Here is a 20,220-nt window from a genome sequence, read left to right as displayed (position 1 = left end):
GTCCCACTTGTAGGTGACTGTCACTGCCTCAGTTTTGCAGATGAGGAAACTGAGACGGAGTTAACATGGTTTACCCAAGGCCACTCAGCAAATCAGAGCTGGGAGAAAAACAGCAAACTCCCAAGCTCTAGCTGTACCCTTTTCTTCAGCGATGCTTCTCTGCAACTGAGGGGGGAAGAGAGGCAGACGGCACAGAGCAGGAGACGCAGGGGTGGATAAACATCCCCTCTCACCTGAGTAGTGCTCCAAGGTCAGTAAGGGTCAAAGCCTTTCTGATTATGTGTGGAGTTGCGTTTGTGTGTTGTTTAGCTGTGCCCTTCCCTGCCACTGTATGCTTGTGCCTCTACCCCCCACACCTTTCCTGTGTCCTCAACACAGCTGCTGTGCCGTTATACCATTCTTTCACACCGCACACGAGTGTGCATACACAGCCCTTTCCCTTGTGCCCACTCTCCCCCACATCAGACCCATTCCTCATTCTCACGGAGGAGGCCTTTCCCCTTTGCGTCCATGCCCCCAGCTGTCTGAGAAATGCTGGAGGAAGTCTCACCGCTCGATAGGTTTTCTTCTGCCCAGCATGTTTGGGTGCTTTGCCTGGCTCTGCTGAGCTCTCCACATGCATCGAGTAGATGATGTCAAAGAAATCTTCCACCACAGCAACGCGTTTCAGAGAGATGCCCTCAGGCTCCGACAGTCCATCTGCCCCCTACAACAGCACAGGCACGTTGAGTTAGTATCAGTGATGGGTGACAGGGGTGATGAGATGGGCCTCGGGCTAATGTGGTTGGAGGGGGGGACAGGCACAATGTTCCAACCCTGAGCTGCCTTGAGCACATAGGATATGGGGGGATAAATTAAATAGCGCTCCAGGGAGGTTCCTATCGGAGCCAGGGCAGCGGCGGCTGCTGCTGCTGTTGTGCTACTAAAGCTTCCAGTGAAAATGGACCAAGAACAAAAACAAGGGAAGAGTCCGGAGTGGAATTTTAAACAACTGAAAATTTCCATTTTCATAATTTAGAGCAATCTCACTAGGCTGGGAATAGGCAGAAGAAGCTCTTTGGATTTGCACATGATACCCACCCTTCTGGGGCCGGGGGATACTAAACAGATGCAACCCCCCCAGACTCAGACCAATTAGCAGGGCCAGCTTTTACTGTGATGCCAGGATGAGGTCCCTGAAGAACAAAACTGAATCACCTTCCTACCCTGCGCTGACCTTTCCAAGATCACTCTCACACACACAGCAGCTGAGCACTAGCAGGACCATCACGGCTCTTTGTGTGTTAGGATGTGCTGAAGAACATGAGGCTGTAATCCTGCCACATGGCAATGGCGAGAGACTGGTGAGGGTGGAAAACGTGGTGAGCACTGTACCTCTTATCTGGCTGGCACGAATGGTGTCAACTCACAGTGGCAAGGTTTGCCAAGAAAAGAAGCAGCATCCTTCAGTACCCAGCAGCTGCTAATGTCGCTCCATCAAACAGAACCAGAGCCGGGTGCATTGATGGGAGATGGTAGGGATATCTAGTCTAGTGTAAAAGTAAGGCTAGTTTATTCTAGGAGTCAGGCTCCTGGACAGAACATTCAGCCTGCTGCTTAAGAAAATAGAATTATTGTATATATGAGTGTGTATATATACACACATGCACTTAGGTGGTATTATGGGCCTGATTTCCAAAAGGTTAAGCATGTAAGCCCAATTTGCATATGAAAAGATTGTCAATGCACATGCAAGTTGGGCACTTGTGCACATAAATGACCCACAACTCCTCTTTTGGATACCCATTTTGCATGTGCAGTCACAGTAATTACACATGCAAATTATGCATAGAGTTGCACATCTATTTTTTTATTGTCTTGTGTACACATTTACTATATTCAAAAAATGAGCCCTGTTCTTAAGCAACCACTCAAGGGACTGTCAAAAATCACTTGTTCAATGGAGATGGCCTTCTAATAAAGGTTATATTCAATATGGATTTGTAGATTCCAGGACCTGAATGGACCACAGTGATCATCTAGTCCAGGGGCAGTCAATAGGCGGACTGCAGGCTAAATCTAGGCAGCCAGATACTTTTGAAAGGACCCTGAAATCTTTTTATTTACTTATTATCATTATTTCTTTAATTATTATTTTCTCTGGAGTCTGGACCTGGACTATTGCTTGACCAAGAAATTTGGACCTTGACAAAAAAATAGATTATCCCTGATCTAGTCTGACCTCCTGTAAAACACAGGCCATAACACTTCCTCAAAATAATACCTAGAGCCAGATCTTTTAGAAAAACATCCAATCTTGATCTAAAAATTGTCAGAGATGGAGAATCCTTTCAACTCTTAGTAAGTTGTCCCAATGGTTATTTACTCTATTAAAAATGTATACTGTCCTTATTTTCAGTCTGAATTTGTCTAGCTTCAACTTCCAGCCATTGGATCGTGTTATAATTCTCTCTGTTAGACTGAAGAGCCCATTATTAAATATTTGTTCCCCAGGTAGGTACTCATAGGCTGTAATCAGTTATCCCTTAACCTTCTCTTTGTTAAACTAAATAGATTGAGCTCCTTGACTCTATCACTATAAAGGCAGGTTTTCTAATCCTTTGATCATTTTTGTGGCTCTTTTCTGAACCCTCTCCAATTGATCAACATTCTTCTTGCGTTATGGACACCAAAACTGCACACAGGATTCCAGCAGTGGTCATACCAGTGCCAAATACAGAGGTAAAATATCTCTATTTCTACTAGAGATTCCCTTGTTTATGCCTCCAAAGCTCACATTAGCCATTTTGGCCACAGGGATGCACAGGGAGCTCGTGTTCAGCTGATTATCCACCACGACCCCCAAATCTTTTTCAGAGTCACTGCTTCCCAGGATAGAGTCCCATCATTCTTTGTTCCTAGATGTAAAAAGAAAAGGAGTACTTGTGGCACCTTAGAGACTAACCAATTTATTTGAGCATGAGCTTTCGTGAGCTACAGCTCACTTCATCAGATGTTTACCGTGGAAACTGCAGCAGACTTTATATACACACAGAAATCATGAAACAATGCCTCCTCCCACCCCACTGTCCTGCTGGTAATAGCTTATCTAAAGTGATCAACAGGTGGGCCATTTCCAGCACCTGGATTTGTGCTGGAAATGGCCCACCTGTTGATCACTTTAGATAAGCTATTACCAGCAGGACAGTGGGGTGGGAGGAGGTATTGTTTCATGATTTCTGTGTGTATATAAAGTCTGCTGCAGTTTCCACGGTAAACATCTGATGAAGTGAGCTGTAGCTCACGAAAGCTCATGCTCAAATAAATTGGTTAGTCTCTAAGGTGCCACAAGTACTCCTTTTCTTTTTGCGAATACAGACTAACACGGCTGTTCCTCTGAAACCTGTTCCTAGATGTGTACATTTACATTTAGCCATATTAAAATGCATATGGTTTGCTTGCGTCCAGCTTACCAAGCCATCTGGATTTTAGTATCAGCACCTGTCCTCTGCATTATTCAGGCACCCCCCAATTTTGATTTTGAGACCTATCCCTTAGCCACCTTTTAATCTATTTAATGTGTGCCATTGTAATTTTGTATCACTCTAGTTTTTTCATCAAAATGTCATGTGGTACCAAGTCAAATGCTTTACAAAAGTTTGACATGTATATTATATCAACATTATTACCTTTGTCAACCAAACTTGTAATCTCATCAAAAAAATATCAAGTTCGTTTGACAGGATCTATTTTCCATAAACCCAAGTTGACTGGCATTAATTAAAAATAAAAGGAGGGTAATATAATTAATTGAGTTCTGTATCAGCCACTCCATTATCTTGCCCAGGATCGATGGCAGGCTAACAAGCCTATAATTCCCCAGGTCATCCTGTTTATCCTTTGTAAATATTGGCACAACATCATCTTTCTTATAGTCTCCTGAAACTTCCCCAGTGTTCCAAGACTTACTGAAAACCAACATTCTATGATTCTAATGGTCCAGTGAGCTCCTCAGCCAGCTCTTTTAAAACTCTTGGATGCACGTTGCGGACCTGCTGATTTTAAAACGTCTTAACTTTCAGTAGCTGGAAAGAATGTTGTTATATGATATTATGACATTTGTTTTCTCCCCAGATCAGAACAGAAATATGTATTGAACACTTCTGCCTTTTCTGTATTATTATTATTGATAATTCTACCCTTTCCATCTAGTAATGCACCAGTACCGTTTTGTTCCTAATATACTTAAAAACTGAGGCTGTGTGCAGACCACCAATCCTCAGTGCAGGGTCAAAATGGGGATAATTACAGCAACGGGACAAAGAAACTGCACAATGTGAAAAGCACAAACAGACATGACATATAAGGTTCTTACCAGGTTCAAGGGGAGGTGTGCCCTACAAACACCTCAATAAACCACCCCTTACAGGGCCTGCAGCCACTTCCTCTCTTCCCTTCACCCCCCATTACTGCTCGCCACAAGTGTTCAAAACCATGAGCCAGGCTCCCATAATAGCATGACACTGACTTAAAAATCATGAGGAAGGTGGGGACCATGAGGGCAGTTTGGCTTCAGCCCCCTTGACAGGGCTCCCAGTTTTGGTTGGACATATTCCTGGATGTTTTTTCCATGACATAATCTTTAATTCCTGGAGACTCCAGGCCAATCCTGGAGGGTTGGCAACCCTACTCCTTGAAAGTAACAGGAAGTAGCAGCCATTTTGAATAAGGGGAAATTCATAAGTTTTACGTCAGGAATGATGCAATCGTGTGAAACTTTAGAAAACACCAAATATTGCAAAACTCGAAATAAAATCATGAAAGTTGGCAACCCTTATCTTCCCTCACACAGGGTCTGTGATCTTGCATCCTTATCCTCTCTCCCATTCATGGGGCCCATGCTCTCTTCTAACACACTCTCCACACAAGGCCCCTGCCATTGCACCCATATCTTCTCTCCCCCCACTTAGGGCCCAGGGCTCATCTTCCCCCTCATGGGACCTGTGTGCTGTTTCTCCCTGTCCTTCTCGCAGGGCCCATGCCTTTGCCCCCAAGCCTTCCCTCTCCCCTCCTGAGGCCCACCCTTTCTCCCTCCCTCTCTCCTTCATAGGGCCAGTGCCCCCTTCCCTTCACAGGGCTGTGCACTTCCCCTTCTCAACCCTCTCACCAGGCCCAGGCCCCTTCTTGCTCTTCACAGGGCCTGTACATTTGCACCCAAGCCCTCTCCTGAGGCCCATGCCCTTTCTCCCACTCTCTCCCACTCCTGGGACCAGGGCTTAGGGTTGCCACCGCTGAGGTACAAAAAAATGGGACATCCGGGATGATCCTGAGCCCATAAAACTGGCCAGCTGGCAGCATGCACTGAGCACCCTTAAAGATTTCCCAGGACAGCTACCTCATAAAAGGACTGATCCTTGGAGAACCTGGACCGGTGGCAGCCCTTTCGGTGCCCCCTCTTCTCTTCTAGACCTATGCTCCTTTCCCCTTCACAGGGCCATGCCTCCGCTTCCTCTCTCTTCACTCACTGGGCCCATGTCTGTTCCTGCTCTCCCCTCACGGGGACCATGTACTTTTCCTCCTGTGCCTTTGCACCCAAGCCCTCTCTTCCCTTTCTTGAGCCCTGGGCCCTTTCTCCTTCTCTCACCCTTATGGAGCTAGAGCTCCTTCTCCCGTCTTACAGGACCTGTGCTCCTCTCCTTCTCCCCCGGCTCATGAGGCCTGTGCCCTCTCTACCTCTCAGGGGGCCATGTCCCTCTCCTCTCCCCACTCATGAGCCCCACGCCTCCTCTCCCTCTCCCCCTCACGGGACCCATGTCCTCGCCCCTCTGGGCAGGGATTTTCCCTGTGCACCATGCGAACTGCAGCCAACTCTGCAGCCTGCCTGGCGCAGCAGTTCCCAGGCTGGGGGAGGGGTGAATCACTGCCCACATAGGCTTGGGGCACGGTGCTAGAACCCTGCTGCCGAGGACCCTGCGCCCCCGTTGGGGCTGGCAACCTGGCTTCGGGATCTACATAATAGCGGCAGAGCATCTGAGTCAGGCTCCATCCCACCCCGGCCCTTGTTCCTCTCTAATAACCACACCACGCTCCCCGCCCTCCCTCTGCAGGCAGCCAGAGTGGCCTGCTGCCAGGGCTTGGTGCCTGAACCGCCCAGCTCAAGGCTGGGCGCCTTCCCTCGCGAGTGTTAATGACTGTTGACAGAATACAGAGGCTGCTTCGGTGACATCTGCTCAGTTGGCTGCGTGCAGCAGGGTATGACCCGGACTCCTCTCAGCACTAAGGTTGTACAGAAAGGAAAGGACCCTCCCTTCACCCCCCAGCCCTGGCCTCTCACCCCCTGGCCTCCCCAGGCCCGAGTTTAAAAGCCCGGTTGGAACCACCAGCGCCTCTTCCTCAGGCAGGTAATGAGGGTAACCATGGTAACCCGGCAGAGGAAGTGTATTCTGCAGGAGACGTTAATCCGCGCTCCCTCGAGCTGGGACAGCCTGACTTTTCATTCTCACACAGTAATTAGATACCAGCTGTCAGTGCAGGGGGAAAGCTCAGCAACTAGGGGCTGGCAGCGAGGGGGCAGGGAGGAGGGTGTTAAAGACACAGGGGTCCTTTTCATGGGACAGGGAGGGATCCCCTGGCCCCTGTGCATCCGCATTGGGTGGGGGATGAGAATGAGTGGCTGCCACAGCGTTTGCCCTGCCTCGTGTCCAGCTCCTATTACACATTCAAAATCCCTCCCATCCCATGCACACCTGCTGCAACCGTACATTTATCCCACCTGTCTTTATCCCCTCCCTAGACACACACGCCATCATGCACAAGCCTGGTGCCACCCACTCACTCCTTACAAGGGATGTGACTTCTCCTGTTTGTTGCCCACCTGTCTATCATCCCTCCTTTATTATAGCTCCAAACACCCCACTCCATCCTACAAAGGCCTGGTGCCACCCAGCTCACTGCCTGTCATATCTCTCACATGCCTCTCAATTTAGATCTGAATCCTCCTCTGTCAAACAGACGTCTGCTGCCTCTCGCTGACCATTAAACCTCAGGTCTACTCCTCATTATGGTTGGAATCTTCATCCTCTTGTCCAGCACTCTCTCCCACCTATTACAGTGTTTCTATCAATATAGCCCATTAAACCCACTCTTTTCATTCAGCAGGCCACATCCTCACATGTGCCTATGTCCCCTTCCAACACACTAATCCCCATTATGACTTGGGTCATCACTGGAGGGCTCTGCAACCATTGATGGTCCATCAGTGGTCGGCTGTGTGATGTCCACTGTAATCAGAGATATGTGTAGCATAAACTTTAGAGCAGTGGTTCCCAAACTTTAACAGCCTGCGAACCCCTTTCACTAAATTATGAAATCTCGTGAACCCGCTCCTAAAAATGAGTATTTCCAGGGATTTAAGTATAAATTTCCTCTGCCCTCTGTGGGGCTCCTGCTGCTGGACCCCATTGACCGCCCCAACTGCCTGGCCCCGCTCTCCCAGCCCCACGCAGAGCGCTGGGGTTTGGGCGGCCAGCTCCCCCGCTGACGGGGGGCAGGGCTCGGGCTGCCAACCCCAGCTGCCCGGCCCCGCTCTCCCTAGGGCTCGGCCTGTCTGCCCTGCAACCGGGTCCTACCTGCTGCTTCCAGTGCCCGGGGTCCTCTGGCCGCCATGAGTGACATTTTTCCGGAGAAGCCCCTGTAACGTTCTGCGACCCCCCATTTGGGAACCATTGCTTTAGAGGAAGGAGCAGCATTGAAAAGTAAAGCTTGTTGTCTTTCCTCAAAGTGATGTGTCTAATGCAGCCAGCTGCCATCTGAGCCCCTCTATGCTGCCATGCCAGTGACCTCTACCCTGACCCAGTGCAAGTTACCACCCCCTCCAGAAGTAACCGGACACTCCCTTCTCCATGCTGAATGAATCCAGTCTCAGAGCATCTCTGAAAGAGACCAAATTATGAGTGGTGGGCTTTGTGTTGTGGGCCACAAACGATCCATCAGCAAGTGCATCCAGCCCAACTCCAGCCCTGACTCCAGTTAATCTGAGTTGCAAGCAAAGGACCCAGTCCTGCAAGGTACCACGTACTCTCAACTCCCTTTAAAGTCAATGGGTTGAGGATACTTGGCACCTCTCTGATGTGGCTCAAAAGCAGTACTGGGACCTGAAGCTGTGAACCCCACATAGGCCAGAAGGAAGAATCCCTGCCTGTTAGGAAGAGCTGCCTGCTCCATTCTGAGGACATGGAAGTGAACTCTCCCCCAGCTCTCCATGGAAAAGTAGCAAATTTTGGGAAGGGACAACATTAGCCCAAATGTACAAGAGGCTTATCCTGGTGTGTGGCGGGGGGGACGGGACTTGGTGCTTCCCTGTTTGCTCTGTTTGACTAAAGATAAATGCTCTCCTGGCCTTCAGACTAAGGGCTGATACCAGCTGAATTCAACTTCCTGTCAATAAAAAGCCACTTCCTGCCAATGAAACGCTGCCTGATAATGGCAGAACTCTTATTTTCTGTCCATACAGCGGACCCTCTACCAACGTTCATTAGTTTCCATCTCTCCTGTCTCTGTGTCTTCCTCACACACTGCAAAAGGGCTTGTCTCTGTCCCTCTCGCTCTAAGCACTCCCTTTGCCCCATACTGGGAGGGGGCCAGCTCTGTCATTCTAACTGCTTGAGTTCCTGCTGTCTCATAGTGGGGTGGGGTATTGCCAGTGTGGTGTGTCACATGTCACTGACCTTCTGTCTTTTGGTTACATTTGTATAACTTTCTAATTAAGTGCTATTGAATTGACCTGAAATTGAGTTCCCTGAGTTGAGTCCTGACCCCATAGTGAGAAATGCTGTTTCCATACTCCTTACCCTCCCCCATCCCACACGTGGAGGTGCTCTGTGTCTACCAGTCAACAGTCTGTCCCTCCTTACTGCAAACTCCCAGTGGTTCTGTCTGGCCCATGTAAAGGGATTCTGTCAAACACCTGTTTTGGAGTTATTAAGCATGATGTTATACACTTAATCTCAGGAAGTTTTGCTTCTCTCTTAGTTGTTTTTTTTATTATTATTCCCTACAGGTTTTATTTTATTTTATTTTTGAATCACTGTCTTGTAGAGAAAAACTGCCTGTCAGCACCTGGAATTGGGAATTTATTGAGAAACATTTACAAGCCAAGCTACCACCCAGAGAAGGAGCTGCAATTTACGGTGCAGAATCCAGTCCTGTCAAATCTGGACAGCAGAATTAACTCCACAAAGCCTGCCTGGTGTGCCCTCAGTGTTCTACACCTTGAATGCAAACTGCTCCACCTGACTTCAATCTCAGATCCCCAAATCTGTTATTTGCATCCTGACACTGGGGAGGTATGTGACTAGCTGAAATGTAGAGTGCAAGGGTGAACAAGTCCCGCTTGACAATTATTACTTCTTCACACCCTCCTCTCATAATGACAGGTTTCAGAGTAATGAAAGGGATACCGTTTCAATATGAACTCTTGGAACTTTTGACAAAGAAACTGTTCCTGGTACTTGTGCATTTATGGGAAGCTGGTCCTTGATTGACTTCTATATTTAGGTTTCAGAGTAGTAGCCCTGTTAGTCTGTATTCGCACAAAGAAAAGCAGTACAAAAGCTTATGCTCAAAATGGAATGCATCCGATGAAGTGAGCTGTAGCTCACGAAAGCTCATGCTCAAATAAATTTGTTAGTCTCTAAGGTGCCACAAGTACTCCTTTTCTTTCTATATTTAGACTTTTCTGGAGCTTTAGGAAGTTCACTCCTTGTGGTATTTAGGTGTAGGATAAAAGCAGCTTTTGCAGGGGATATGCTAAATCACAGCAGGCTCCCTCTACTGATGCTGCTATGAGCGAGAAGTTCTAGCTCCCTAGAACTTCATTATTCCTTCTAGTCTACAGCGCATTGGACACAGTGTGTGCTTGAGGCATACGGGCCAACATTAAGGTGAGAGAGAGAGAAAGAAGATCATTTGGCATCAGCCATACAGCAATAATCAGAGATCATCAAAAATGTGAAAAAATGTTCACGACATTTTTGTTCTTTTCCCGTTTTTCCCTGAAAATATTTTTTCTAAGAATATTTTCTGATCATCTCTAGAGCTGGTTGGAAAACAGAAAAAATTTGTTGCTAAAATTTTCATCGTATTTCCCCCCCTACTGCACCTAATAAGCACTTGTATATCACTTGTATTTTCAAACCACTATACAAACACTGAGCCCAATCCTGCACTTATCGCTGGACCCCCACTGATTTCAATGGGAACAGACTGGGTGTATTAACCAACTAATCCTCACAGCCAGATGAGAAAGGCAAGTATTTTATACCTGGGGGAAACTGAGGCAGAGAGAACAGGCAACTTTCCCAAAGCCACACAGTGATTCAGTGACAGAGCTGCAGGATTAGCAGTCAAGAGTTCCTAGGTCCCAGCCCCATTCTCAGTGCTGACTAGACCACATTGCTGCTCTAAGTAGAGTTTTACACTACTTTTTTCTAAGGTAAATACTTATTTGTGAGGAAGAGATGGCTACAATATTTGGAATACGAAGTTGCAGAGATATATTCCTTCTATGGGAGCACAAGGGTGAAATCCCAGCTACTGGGAGAGATCTACTGTTTTTAAACTGTCACGGGGCAAGCAACTCCTTTAAGGGAAATTCAGGCCTTAGCTCTGAGTTTGGCCTATTTTCCTCCCAGATCCTGAGTCTGAGCTGCAGTCTGTAGGCTGAAAGCAAGGATTGCTGAGAAGGGGGAAACAGGAAATTAAAGGCAAGTCCTTTTCTCCAAGCTGGAGAGAGAGATTTAGGGACAGTAGTGTAGGGAGAGCTTTACAGGGTTCAGGACTGAGGTCTGTACTAGGGTTCTTGGCTGAAAGGCAGCTGAGAAAGCAGATGAACAGGATAGGAAGTAGCCTGGGGGAGGGGTGAAGCAGAATACAGAGGCTGGAGTAGATAGTTGTGTGGCTCCACATGGCCCTGGGCCTGCAACTAGAGGTAGAGGGACTAGGCTGCCCTTTACTTCTGTTCTGCTACCTGGAGGTGGTGGGCAGAAACCACTGCAGCAAAAGGCCTTGTTTGTTTGGATTCCTGTTTGCTTTCAGAGCGGGAGGATTTTTGGAAAGGCTGGAGGGCTAAGCCGCCTCTCCATGAGGAGACTGTGAATTGGTGGAGGGAAACTGAGGCTGAAGACACACCTAACAGCAGAGAGGTAAGTGTCACACTCACTAAATCAACATGCTTTTATATATTTGGGGCTAGAAACAACTGGGCATCTGGCTCTCCTGCACCAGAGCTGGTGTCCTGAGTTAGGAGAGGTGAGCGTAAGATCATAGAGCAGACTACTTCAGAGGTAATCAAAAGCCAGTCCGTCTGGGCTTTGGAATGGCCTAAGCTGCTGCCAGAGGGCTAGTCTGGTTGTATTCAGGGAGAAAGCTGGAGCTAAAGAGCACTGTGTTCACAGCAACTGCACATCAGTAATGGCACCCTGATGTCAAAGTGAAACTACAGAGAAGGGGTAACACCGCTACAGCAGTTCAACAGTTCAGGGACAAGGACAAGCAAAACTCTATGCAAAATAAGTTACCACCCATACTAAAGCTAATACACACTGACCAAGGTCAAGAAACTGTGAACTAAGACTATAAAACATCCTTAACTCAGCCCACAGTTCCCCGGTAATGCAACATACATGGGCCATTATTGGAGTCTCCATGGGAATGGCAAGATGTACCTCTAGGAAAAGGCAGACTTCATCAACTTGCATTAACCAGACTGTGAAAACTTTAGCCAACACCTACTATCACAAGGTTTACAGCTTCTCATCAGCCTTGTTATCTACTTGCTGATCAAGCAACCCCCAGCTGCTTAGGCCTGAAATCACCAGTCTCCCACCAAATTAATCTATGTTGGCCCCACACGAAGTCCCCTGATGGGGTGGTGGTGATGTCTGTGGGGTGTGGGGGGTGTTAGACTTGGGCTGCCCTTGCTCCAGGGGCTGAAGTGCAGTTCTCTCTCTGCTGACTCAGAAAACATGTATTGTTACACTAGGTTCATGTCTGCAAGGCTTCACAAACATAAGAGATGAACTTAAAAGTCATATTGTGTGTGAATGAAAGCTTAGATTCTGCAGAAGTTGATGGCATTCTCCAGGGATAGATTCCTAACCAATGTGGTCAAGTTTGTGTTTCAAGTTAAAGGAGGGTTATGTAATTAATGCAAATCAACATAGGCTTATGGAAAATAGATCCTATCAAACTAACTTGATATTTTTTTATGAGATTACAAGTTTGGTAGATAAAGGTAATTATGTTGACATAATATACTTAGACTTCTTGAAGGCATTTGACTTGGTACTGCACAACATTTTGATTAAAAAAATAGAATGATATAAAATTAACATGGCACACATTAAATGGATTAAAAACTCAGGGACGGATAGGTCTCAAAATGCAATTGTTCACTGAAGAGGTGTGGCCAGTGGGATCCTGTGGGGATTGTTTCTTGGTCCTAAGCTTTTTAACATTTTTATCGATGACCTAGAAGAAAACATAAAATCCTCACTGGTAAAGTTTGCAGATGACTCAAAAATTGGGGGAGTGATAAATAATGAAGAGGACAGGTCACTGATTCAGAGCAATCTTGACTGCTTGACAAACTGGTCACAACCAAATAATATGCATTTTAATATGGTTAAATTTGAATATACATATCTGGGAATAAAGAATGCAGGTCATACTTACAGGATGGGAGGACTCTATCCTGGGAAGCAGTTACTCTGAAAAACATTTGGGGTTGGGGTGGATAACCAGCTGAGCATGAGCTACCATTGTGATGCTGTGGCCAAAACAGCTAATGCAATCCTTGAATGCATAAACAGGGAAGAATCTCAAGTAGGAGTAGAGAGGTTATATCACCTCTGTATTTGGCACTGGTACAACCACTGCTGTATTTTTGTGTCCGGTTCTGGTGCCCACAATTCAAGAAGGATGTTGATAAACTGGAGAGGGTTCAGAGAAGAGCCCCAAGAATGAGTAAAGGATTAGAAAACCTGCCTTACAGTGATAAATTGAGCTTTTTGAGTCTATTTAGCTTAACAGAGAGAAAGTTAAGGTGTGACTTATTAAAGCCAATAACAACCTACATGCAGAACAAATATTTAATAATGGGCTCTTCAGGCTAACAGAGAAAGTTGTAACACGATCCAGTGGCTGGAAGCTGAAGCTAGACAAATTCATGCGGGAAAGAAGGTTTAAATTTTTAACAGTGAAAGTAATTAACCATTGGAACAGTTTACCAAGGGTTGTGGTGATTCTTCATGACAGGAAAACTTTAAATCAAGACTGGATGTTTTTCTAAAAGATCTGCCCTAGGAATTATTTTGGGGAAATTGTATGGCCTGTGTTATATAGGAGGTTAGATCAGATAATCACCATGGTCCCTTCTGGCCCTGGAATCTATGAATATATACATGCTAGGCAAAGAAGATTGGGGAAAACAGAACTCTAGCATGCTATACAATATGATTGCTATAACCTGGTAATCCATCTATAAAGACCCCTTCCCCAAGATCTGACACAGTCCAGTGCTGTGGAACTATATTCATGCAATGACTGAACCTTAACAGGGTAGTCACATGGGCAATATGGCAGACATAAAACTGGCTGTTCTTTAGCTTTTTGTGAGGTTTGTCTTTGAAACATGGCTGTTATTGAGAGCAGGAGGTAGAATATGAAGGGAGAAGGCAATCCAAATGGGGAAGAGAAGATAGACAATTACAATAATCTGCCCTCCCCATGGAAGATAAATTGGCAGCTGACAGGTTATACTTTGTACAAACAGAAGCTTTGCAGGAGAAGTGAAGACTCCAGAGGGGCCAATTGGCAGGTTAATTAGGATGAAGCAAGGGATTAATGAAAATGTTTAAGAAACAGGGTTTGAGATGCAAAAGACTCTGAGAGATACTTGCTAAAGAGGAATCACCTCTGGTTTGGGGGAGGAGATGGGAGGGTAAAATAGCAGAACAGAGAATGACCAATGCAGATGTCTCTGAGAACCAAGGAAGGGAGAGGGGATTCCCGAGGAAGAAGCAGGGAAGTTCAGGGAAGGACCCCATGACATCTTATTTTTCTAGAAATAAATGGGCTGTCCCCCTCCCCCAGTAAGACCAAAAAGGCATCAATAATGCAGAATAACCTCTCTCCAGGTAGCTGGCATACAGCCTCCCGCGGCCAGCCAGTAGGCTATCTGTTTACCTTGAAGACACGGGGCAGGAGGAAAGCAATTAAATTGGAGCTTTGATTAGGTCTTGCAGACAACAGCTTGCGTTAGAAATGCCCGAGCCTCTGTCACTGTGCTGGCTGTGGCTGAGGCAGGCCTCCTCCATCCCCTGCTCAGCGCTTTCCCGGTACAGCAGAAGCATGACTGATGCTCTCTGTCCCACACAAGCTCAGGGAGCTCAGAGGTAGGAACCAGTTGCTAAGAGACAGGACTGTACTTTCCAGCCCACATTCAGACCTTTGTCACCAGCTCAAGGGCTTTTGCTGGATCAAAACACACTATGCAGGTGAGAAAATGCAGGCAGCCTTTCTCCACAGCTAGTCAGATCTCATGAAAAATCACATGGTTCCAGTTAGGGAAGCCACTCCACAGGCATCAAAACTGATGATGGGAATAAAGAATCTTAAAGCGTTTGTAAGGAAAGGGGTGGGAGTGGAGGGGGGTGCAGAAACACACACAACCCTGCAGCAAAGCTGGCTGCTTATTCCTAATGCTGCAAGATTCAAAACAGCAATGCTCTGCTGCCCGCTGAAATCCAGGATCAAGGGGATGATACCCGCAGCACCAAAACCTAGAGGGCTTTAGATATCTAGACAAGACAGGTGACTGGATGACTCTAGGTAGTGGGGGTGGAGACTGGTATTAAGATACGGCGCCTTTTGTTTCTAGGTCACTCACTCAAATCCATCCCAGACTAGTAGAGTCACCAACAAGTTTGGGGGTTTGGTTTGCCTTATACTGGCTTGGGAGATGTGGGCTTGATGTCCACATTGTGAAACAACCACTACATCTAGCAGTCTCACCAGAGAGCCACAGACTGAATGGGCCGTGGAGACTGAACTACCCTCTTCCGCTCAGCAGTGGTCCCTCCAGATCAGGATTAAGGTCTGTAGGGAGCCAGTGTGGGGGAAGCTAGCATGACGGCTGTCCATGCTACTTCTAGTGTGTGAGCAGAAAACCTTGTCCTCCTGGACTGTCAAGCCAACACTGCACAATCACTGAAAGAAAATATTTATATTGCATCTATTCCTGAATCCTCCCTCTCTGAAGTGTCGTGCACCACGGTGGTAAAACTTAACCAACCTCCTTTCAACTCTGACAGGTTTCAGAGTAACAGCCGTGTTCGTCTGTATTCGCAAAAAGAACAGGAGGACTTGTGGCACCTTAGAGACTAACCAATTTATTTGAGCATGAGCTTTCGTGAGCCACAGCTCACTTCATCGGATGCATACTGTGGAAACTGTACAGTACGCATCCGATGAAGTGAGCTGTAGCTCACGAAAGCTCATGCTCAAATAAATTGGTTAGTCTCTAAGGTGCCACAAGTCCTCCTTTTCTTTCAACTCTGAGTGACTGATGGATGTTCCCATGCTACATAATACAGGAAAATGCTATTCCATATCCCTAAAGCTAGTGACACTCCTCCCCACCCCCAGCGCACACATGCACAAACACACACACACACACTCTGCAGCTATTTTCTTTTTAAATAAATTGCTACCGTTTTGTTGGCAACCATGCTAAGAGTGGAAGTCAGCAGTGTTCCCATAAAGAAGCTGATTCTGGCCAATAGGTCTCCTCTGTACCACCCATGGCTACAATCAGCTAATTAGACTGACAGGACACTGAAACTCAGTGGTGGCTTTGGCCCATCCTCAGTGCAGTTCCCCAGGGAAGGGAACAGCTAATATGAGAGCAGGGAAAGGTAATTTCTAATTTTTGCTAGAGAAAGGATCCAAAGACAAAGAGAAATAAATATACGTTTTGCTGTCAAAGCAATGCAGACAAGTTTCTATGAAGCTAAAAAGTCAACACAGGTGGATAAACGGAACCTCCATTAATATCCCTCCATCCATCTTTTTGCCTTCTCAGACATTTGTTTGTCCACAAAGTAAATTTACACACTGTTCATGTCTGCTCTAATTTAACAACAAAAACAATACAATTTCTTTTGGTTTACCTGAGAGACTCATGTTGATAATGGTTTGGGCAAACAGACCCTGAAAGGGCTCCCAGTGAAACAAGTTTTAGTGGCCTCTGCTGGGCTTTGCCGCCATCCTTTACCAGTTACCTCAATCACCTTCCTGCTTAAAGTATGGGAAAGCTCCTTCGGGTCAGGCGACTGGAAAGACTTAGTGGAGAGGGAGGGCTGAATTATGCTTATATATGCAGGCTGTCTTCCTTCCTATTGCTTCCAGCATGCTCAGTCCCCTTTCTCCCTTCACAAACACTGCCTGTAGCTTGCACAATTTAAACAATGGTGTTTCTGATTGGAGCTCGATTTTCTTTCTCTTCATTTTAACTTTATTGTAACAGGCCTTTACAAAAGTTTTGTGCTCAGTTGCTTTTTTTACTTCTTCTTTAAATTAATGCCAATCAAGAGCTGTAAATCTGAGAGCAATTTTGTTGCGTTAATTTCAAGTGATAGAACCAAATTATTTGACTAGTTTTGGGGGGCCTGGGAGGGAGCTCGTTATCTCAGATCCAGATCCTGCCTGTTATACCCTATGCAACACCAATTAAATCAATGGAATTGTGTAGGATGCACAATTTAGATGAGAGTCTGTATTTTTCTTTAAGAATTGTTCAGTCAGCCAGAGCTAGAGGACTGGATGGCTTAGTGAACTAACGATGGGCCACAGACCCTTTCACTTGTAGGTTGCAAGTTCACTTTTAGCCCAAGTTGGTGGTAGTGACCAAAAATTTTTACCACCTGATGACTGCTTTGTGGTCTCTGATGGGAACTGGACCATATGCATGTCACAAAACTACCCAACACAATTGCTACTAACAGGGAACCTGTTGGAAATCTTGGCAGAGAGGCCAAGGACCGAATGAACCATGGAGATTGATCTCCTAGTGATTCAGCAGGTCAGGACCAAGGTCCAGTTGGCATTGCCACTAGTCATGGTCTCTCTCATGGACAGGGAACTTCATTCTCCAAGATTGCCAATTCTCTTTATACACACACAGAAAGCCAAGGCTGTGTAAATTCAGCCTGCAAATATATCAGAGACTATTGCTGCTCACCAGTGAACTTTAACCAAGAACCCTGAGAATCTCATCAAGAGTAAGCCCTTCGTTAATGTGACTCTTATTCCTGAAACTGCTCAGGGTAAAATTGCAATCGATCCTGTGCAGACACAAAGAGAGCTAAATCTGGAAGTGTTATAGGCTGTTATTTTGGGGTCACACTGGACTTGGTTTACAGGCTCATGCATTTTGTCAGTATTGTGCCAAACTGTCAAGTGCATTTCTAAATGTGAAGCTACTCATCAATTATTTGGGAAAAGTCAGACCCACAGTGCATCCTCACCCCCAGGCTTTTCATGCAGGGTGACGACTCTCTGTGTTGCAAGTAGGTTTGTGTCAAATAATAAGCCATTTCTCACCTTGGGATCCATTTGCACCACCTGCGTCTTTCATTTCAATAATCTTTGTTATTGTTTTCTAATCCAGACCAAATGAAGATCACAGAAAATCTGAGCTGTTAGCTATGACAGTGAAAACTTTTGTAGACTAAAGTTCTCAAAGGTTTTGCCACTGTGGTTTGGGGGAGGGGGGGGCACCAAATGACAACATTAGGGAATACTTGTACTGGGAAAAAGTGTCCTCTATTAACCGTTAGGTCTGCCTTCTTTCTACCCGTCTGGCTTCCTAAATCTAGCTTGTTCCTACTATGCTATACCATCCTGAGATCTACTGTGTTTTAGTTTTCATACAGAAACTAAGACTTTTTAGGCATATGTTGTAATGGTCAGATTTATACAGTGTCACAGTGATTTTTCTGCTGTTGATGAAAGGCCGCCATCCATTCCCCTCTTGGTCTCTCTCCTCTGTTTATTATGCTTCACTCTTAGTCTAATATCTTTCTTGAGGGATCTCCAAATGTGTCATTCTAAGATGATTTTAAAACACCTCTACTTTCTGGGGAGTCTGCCTTGAAATATCTAGAAAGGTTCTACATGTAAATCAATTAAACCCCACCATCAGAAATGGCCTCAGCCTTTTATTAGTGTCTGGAATGAACCCTGGAACCATATATCAAGCTCTGCAGGGGTAAGAAGAGGCAAAGGAAGGCAAAAGCAAATGCACGTACTGCCACAGAGCCTCACAGATCCCTGAGCAGCGCCCAAAGGGTCAGTCTAATGTGAGGCTTTCCCATGTCTCATCTTGCAGTCCCATTTGACTCACTCTTGTAGCCCATATCACAGGCTGCCAGAATGAAGATATCCTGCTAGGTTGGCCAGTGTTCCATAGCTGTGACAAGCGCACACCATGCAGGGTGAAGTATAGCACTGATTTACAGAGTGTGCATATCCACTCCTGCAGCTAATGCCCAAACCAAAGGCTGGGTCTAACCTTTCCCCTAACACCTGGTGCTACATGAAAACAAATCAACACCTCCAGCTGTCACTAAAAATGTCGTATTTTTCCTTACACAATATCTCCATCTCAACATACATCTATAGGAAAACTCTGTCCAAAGGACGCTAAATACTTGGGGTAAGAGAAACATGAGACGATAATAAAAGCCACATTTTAACTCCCCATCATGAACAGATACTCTCATGGTTTTGAGGCAAGATCAGAGATATACAAGGCCAGCTGGCTAATGGATGCTGGGGTTCAAGCACTGCTACACTGGTACTAACATACCAGCAACACATCAGCCTATTATAATTTATAATAGTTGAGCAGTGCAAGGGTACACTTAGGAATTGCAGGATACCTGTTGTTTGTATTTTGCAGTAGCACACAAAGGTCCCGTTGTGCTAGGCACTCTGTATGGATATTTTTTAAAGTCCCTGCCCAAAGAGCTTACAATCTAATTAATATCTGAACAGGCTTGTTATGCTGCCAGTAAGGTACCAAATTTCCTACACGGACTAGGACCTCATTTCTTTTTTTTTTTTGTTGTGTGTGTTAAATGACCTGAATCTTCAGGACACTCATCTGGGAAAGGGAAATCCAAACTCCCTGTGCCAGACCTCACTGCTGTCTCTATTCCCAACCCATTCGTCAACAGAAAGACCACCATCTGCTGCGACCATCACCTAAGGCAGATGCCCCCTTCTCACTGTACAGTCCTATTTTTCAAACCACCCAAATCTGATTAGGCCTGCTCTGATAAGAGGCCTGAAGGAGGGCAAGGGAGAGTTACTCAAGAGAGAAAAGAACCACACGTTAATTGTGTTTTAGCCACAATTGCACAGAAAACACTTATGTCAATTAGGAATAAACAAGGTCAAAAGGGACACCAATAATCCCCCATCCCCCCAAGAACAGGAGTGGCCCTGACTCCGTCATTAGAAGGAAAGACCTTAACCCCACTAGTGCCCTCCACACATTCTTTAGCTCTTCTCAACTTTTCACTCACGGTACAGTACTTCATATTTCCTGTGACAATCTGCAGATACTGAATAGCAACATGCAAAATCCCCTCCCCCTCTCACCCCAGCTGCATTTTGGCTATGCTTATTCTTTCCCGGGGTCCCAAGCCTCAGGACAGTCCTGAGCACATTAAGTCTTTGACAGATACACTCGGAGAAGGAAGATGGGACAGAACAAGAGGTGTCAGATAGATGAGTAGCATGATGAGGGGAAAGCCAATTGAAGCACCAACCCAGAAGTGTTTGGAAAGAGCAACAGAATAACGATAAACCAGAACATGCACTTGATTGTTGAGCTGAATGCTAGTATCAGCTTCATAAATTATTTGACTGCACATATGTGAATAATGAAGTGCACCCATCTATACAAAACTAGGGAAGACCACTGAAAGATACAGAATCACTGAATTATCACCAACTAAAGAGAAACCCTGTCACATTATTTATAAATGTTCAGAGATGTTTCAAACAAAACAAAAAATAGCAAATGCATCAACTCAAAATCTTTCACTGGATTTACAACATAATGGTTCCTCTTAAGTAACTGAGTCAAAAAGGGCGGGGGGGGGACGGGGGACA

General features: G+C 45.8%; 1 protein-coding gene across 1 annotated transcript in view; it reads right to left on the bottom strand.

The window, feature by feature from the left end:
• Positions 1 to 20,220, bottom strand: part of NOL4L (nucleolar protein 4 like) — a 106,174-nt gene that overhangs the window by 82,787 nt on the left and 3,167 nt on the right. Inside the window, exon 2 of the mRNA XM_073308637.2 lies at positions 551 to 706. Within this exon, the coding sequence (XP_073164738.1) occupies positions 551 to 706 (156 nt within the window). The remainder of the gene's footprint in view (positions 1 to 550; positions 707 to 20,220) is intronic.

The sequence above is a fragment of the Lepidochelys kempii genome, chromosome 13, assembly GCF_965140285.1.
Source record: "Lepidochelys kempii isolate rLepKem1 chromosome 13, rLepKem1.hap1, whole genome shotgun sequence".
Taxonomy (NCBI): domain Eukaryota; kingdom Metazoa; phylum Chordata; order Testudines; family Cheloniidae; genus Lepidochelys; species Lepidochelys kempii.
The sequence above is the reverse complement of the archived record's forward strand: the minus strand, read 5'-3'. Positions and strand labels throughout refer to the sequence as shown.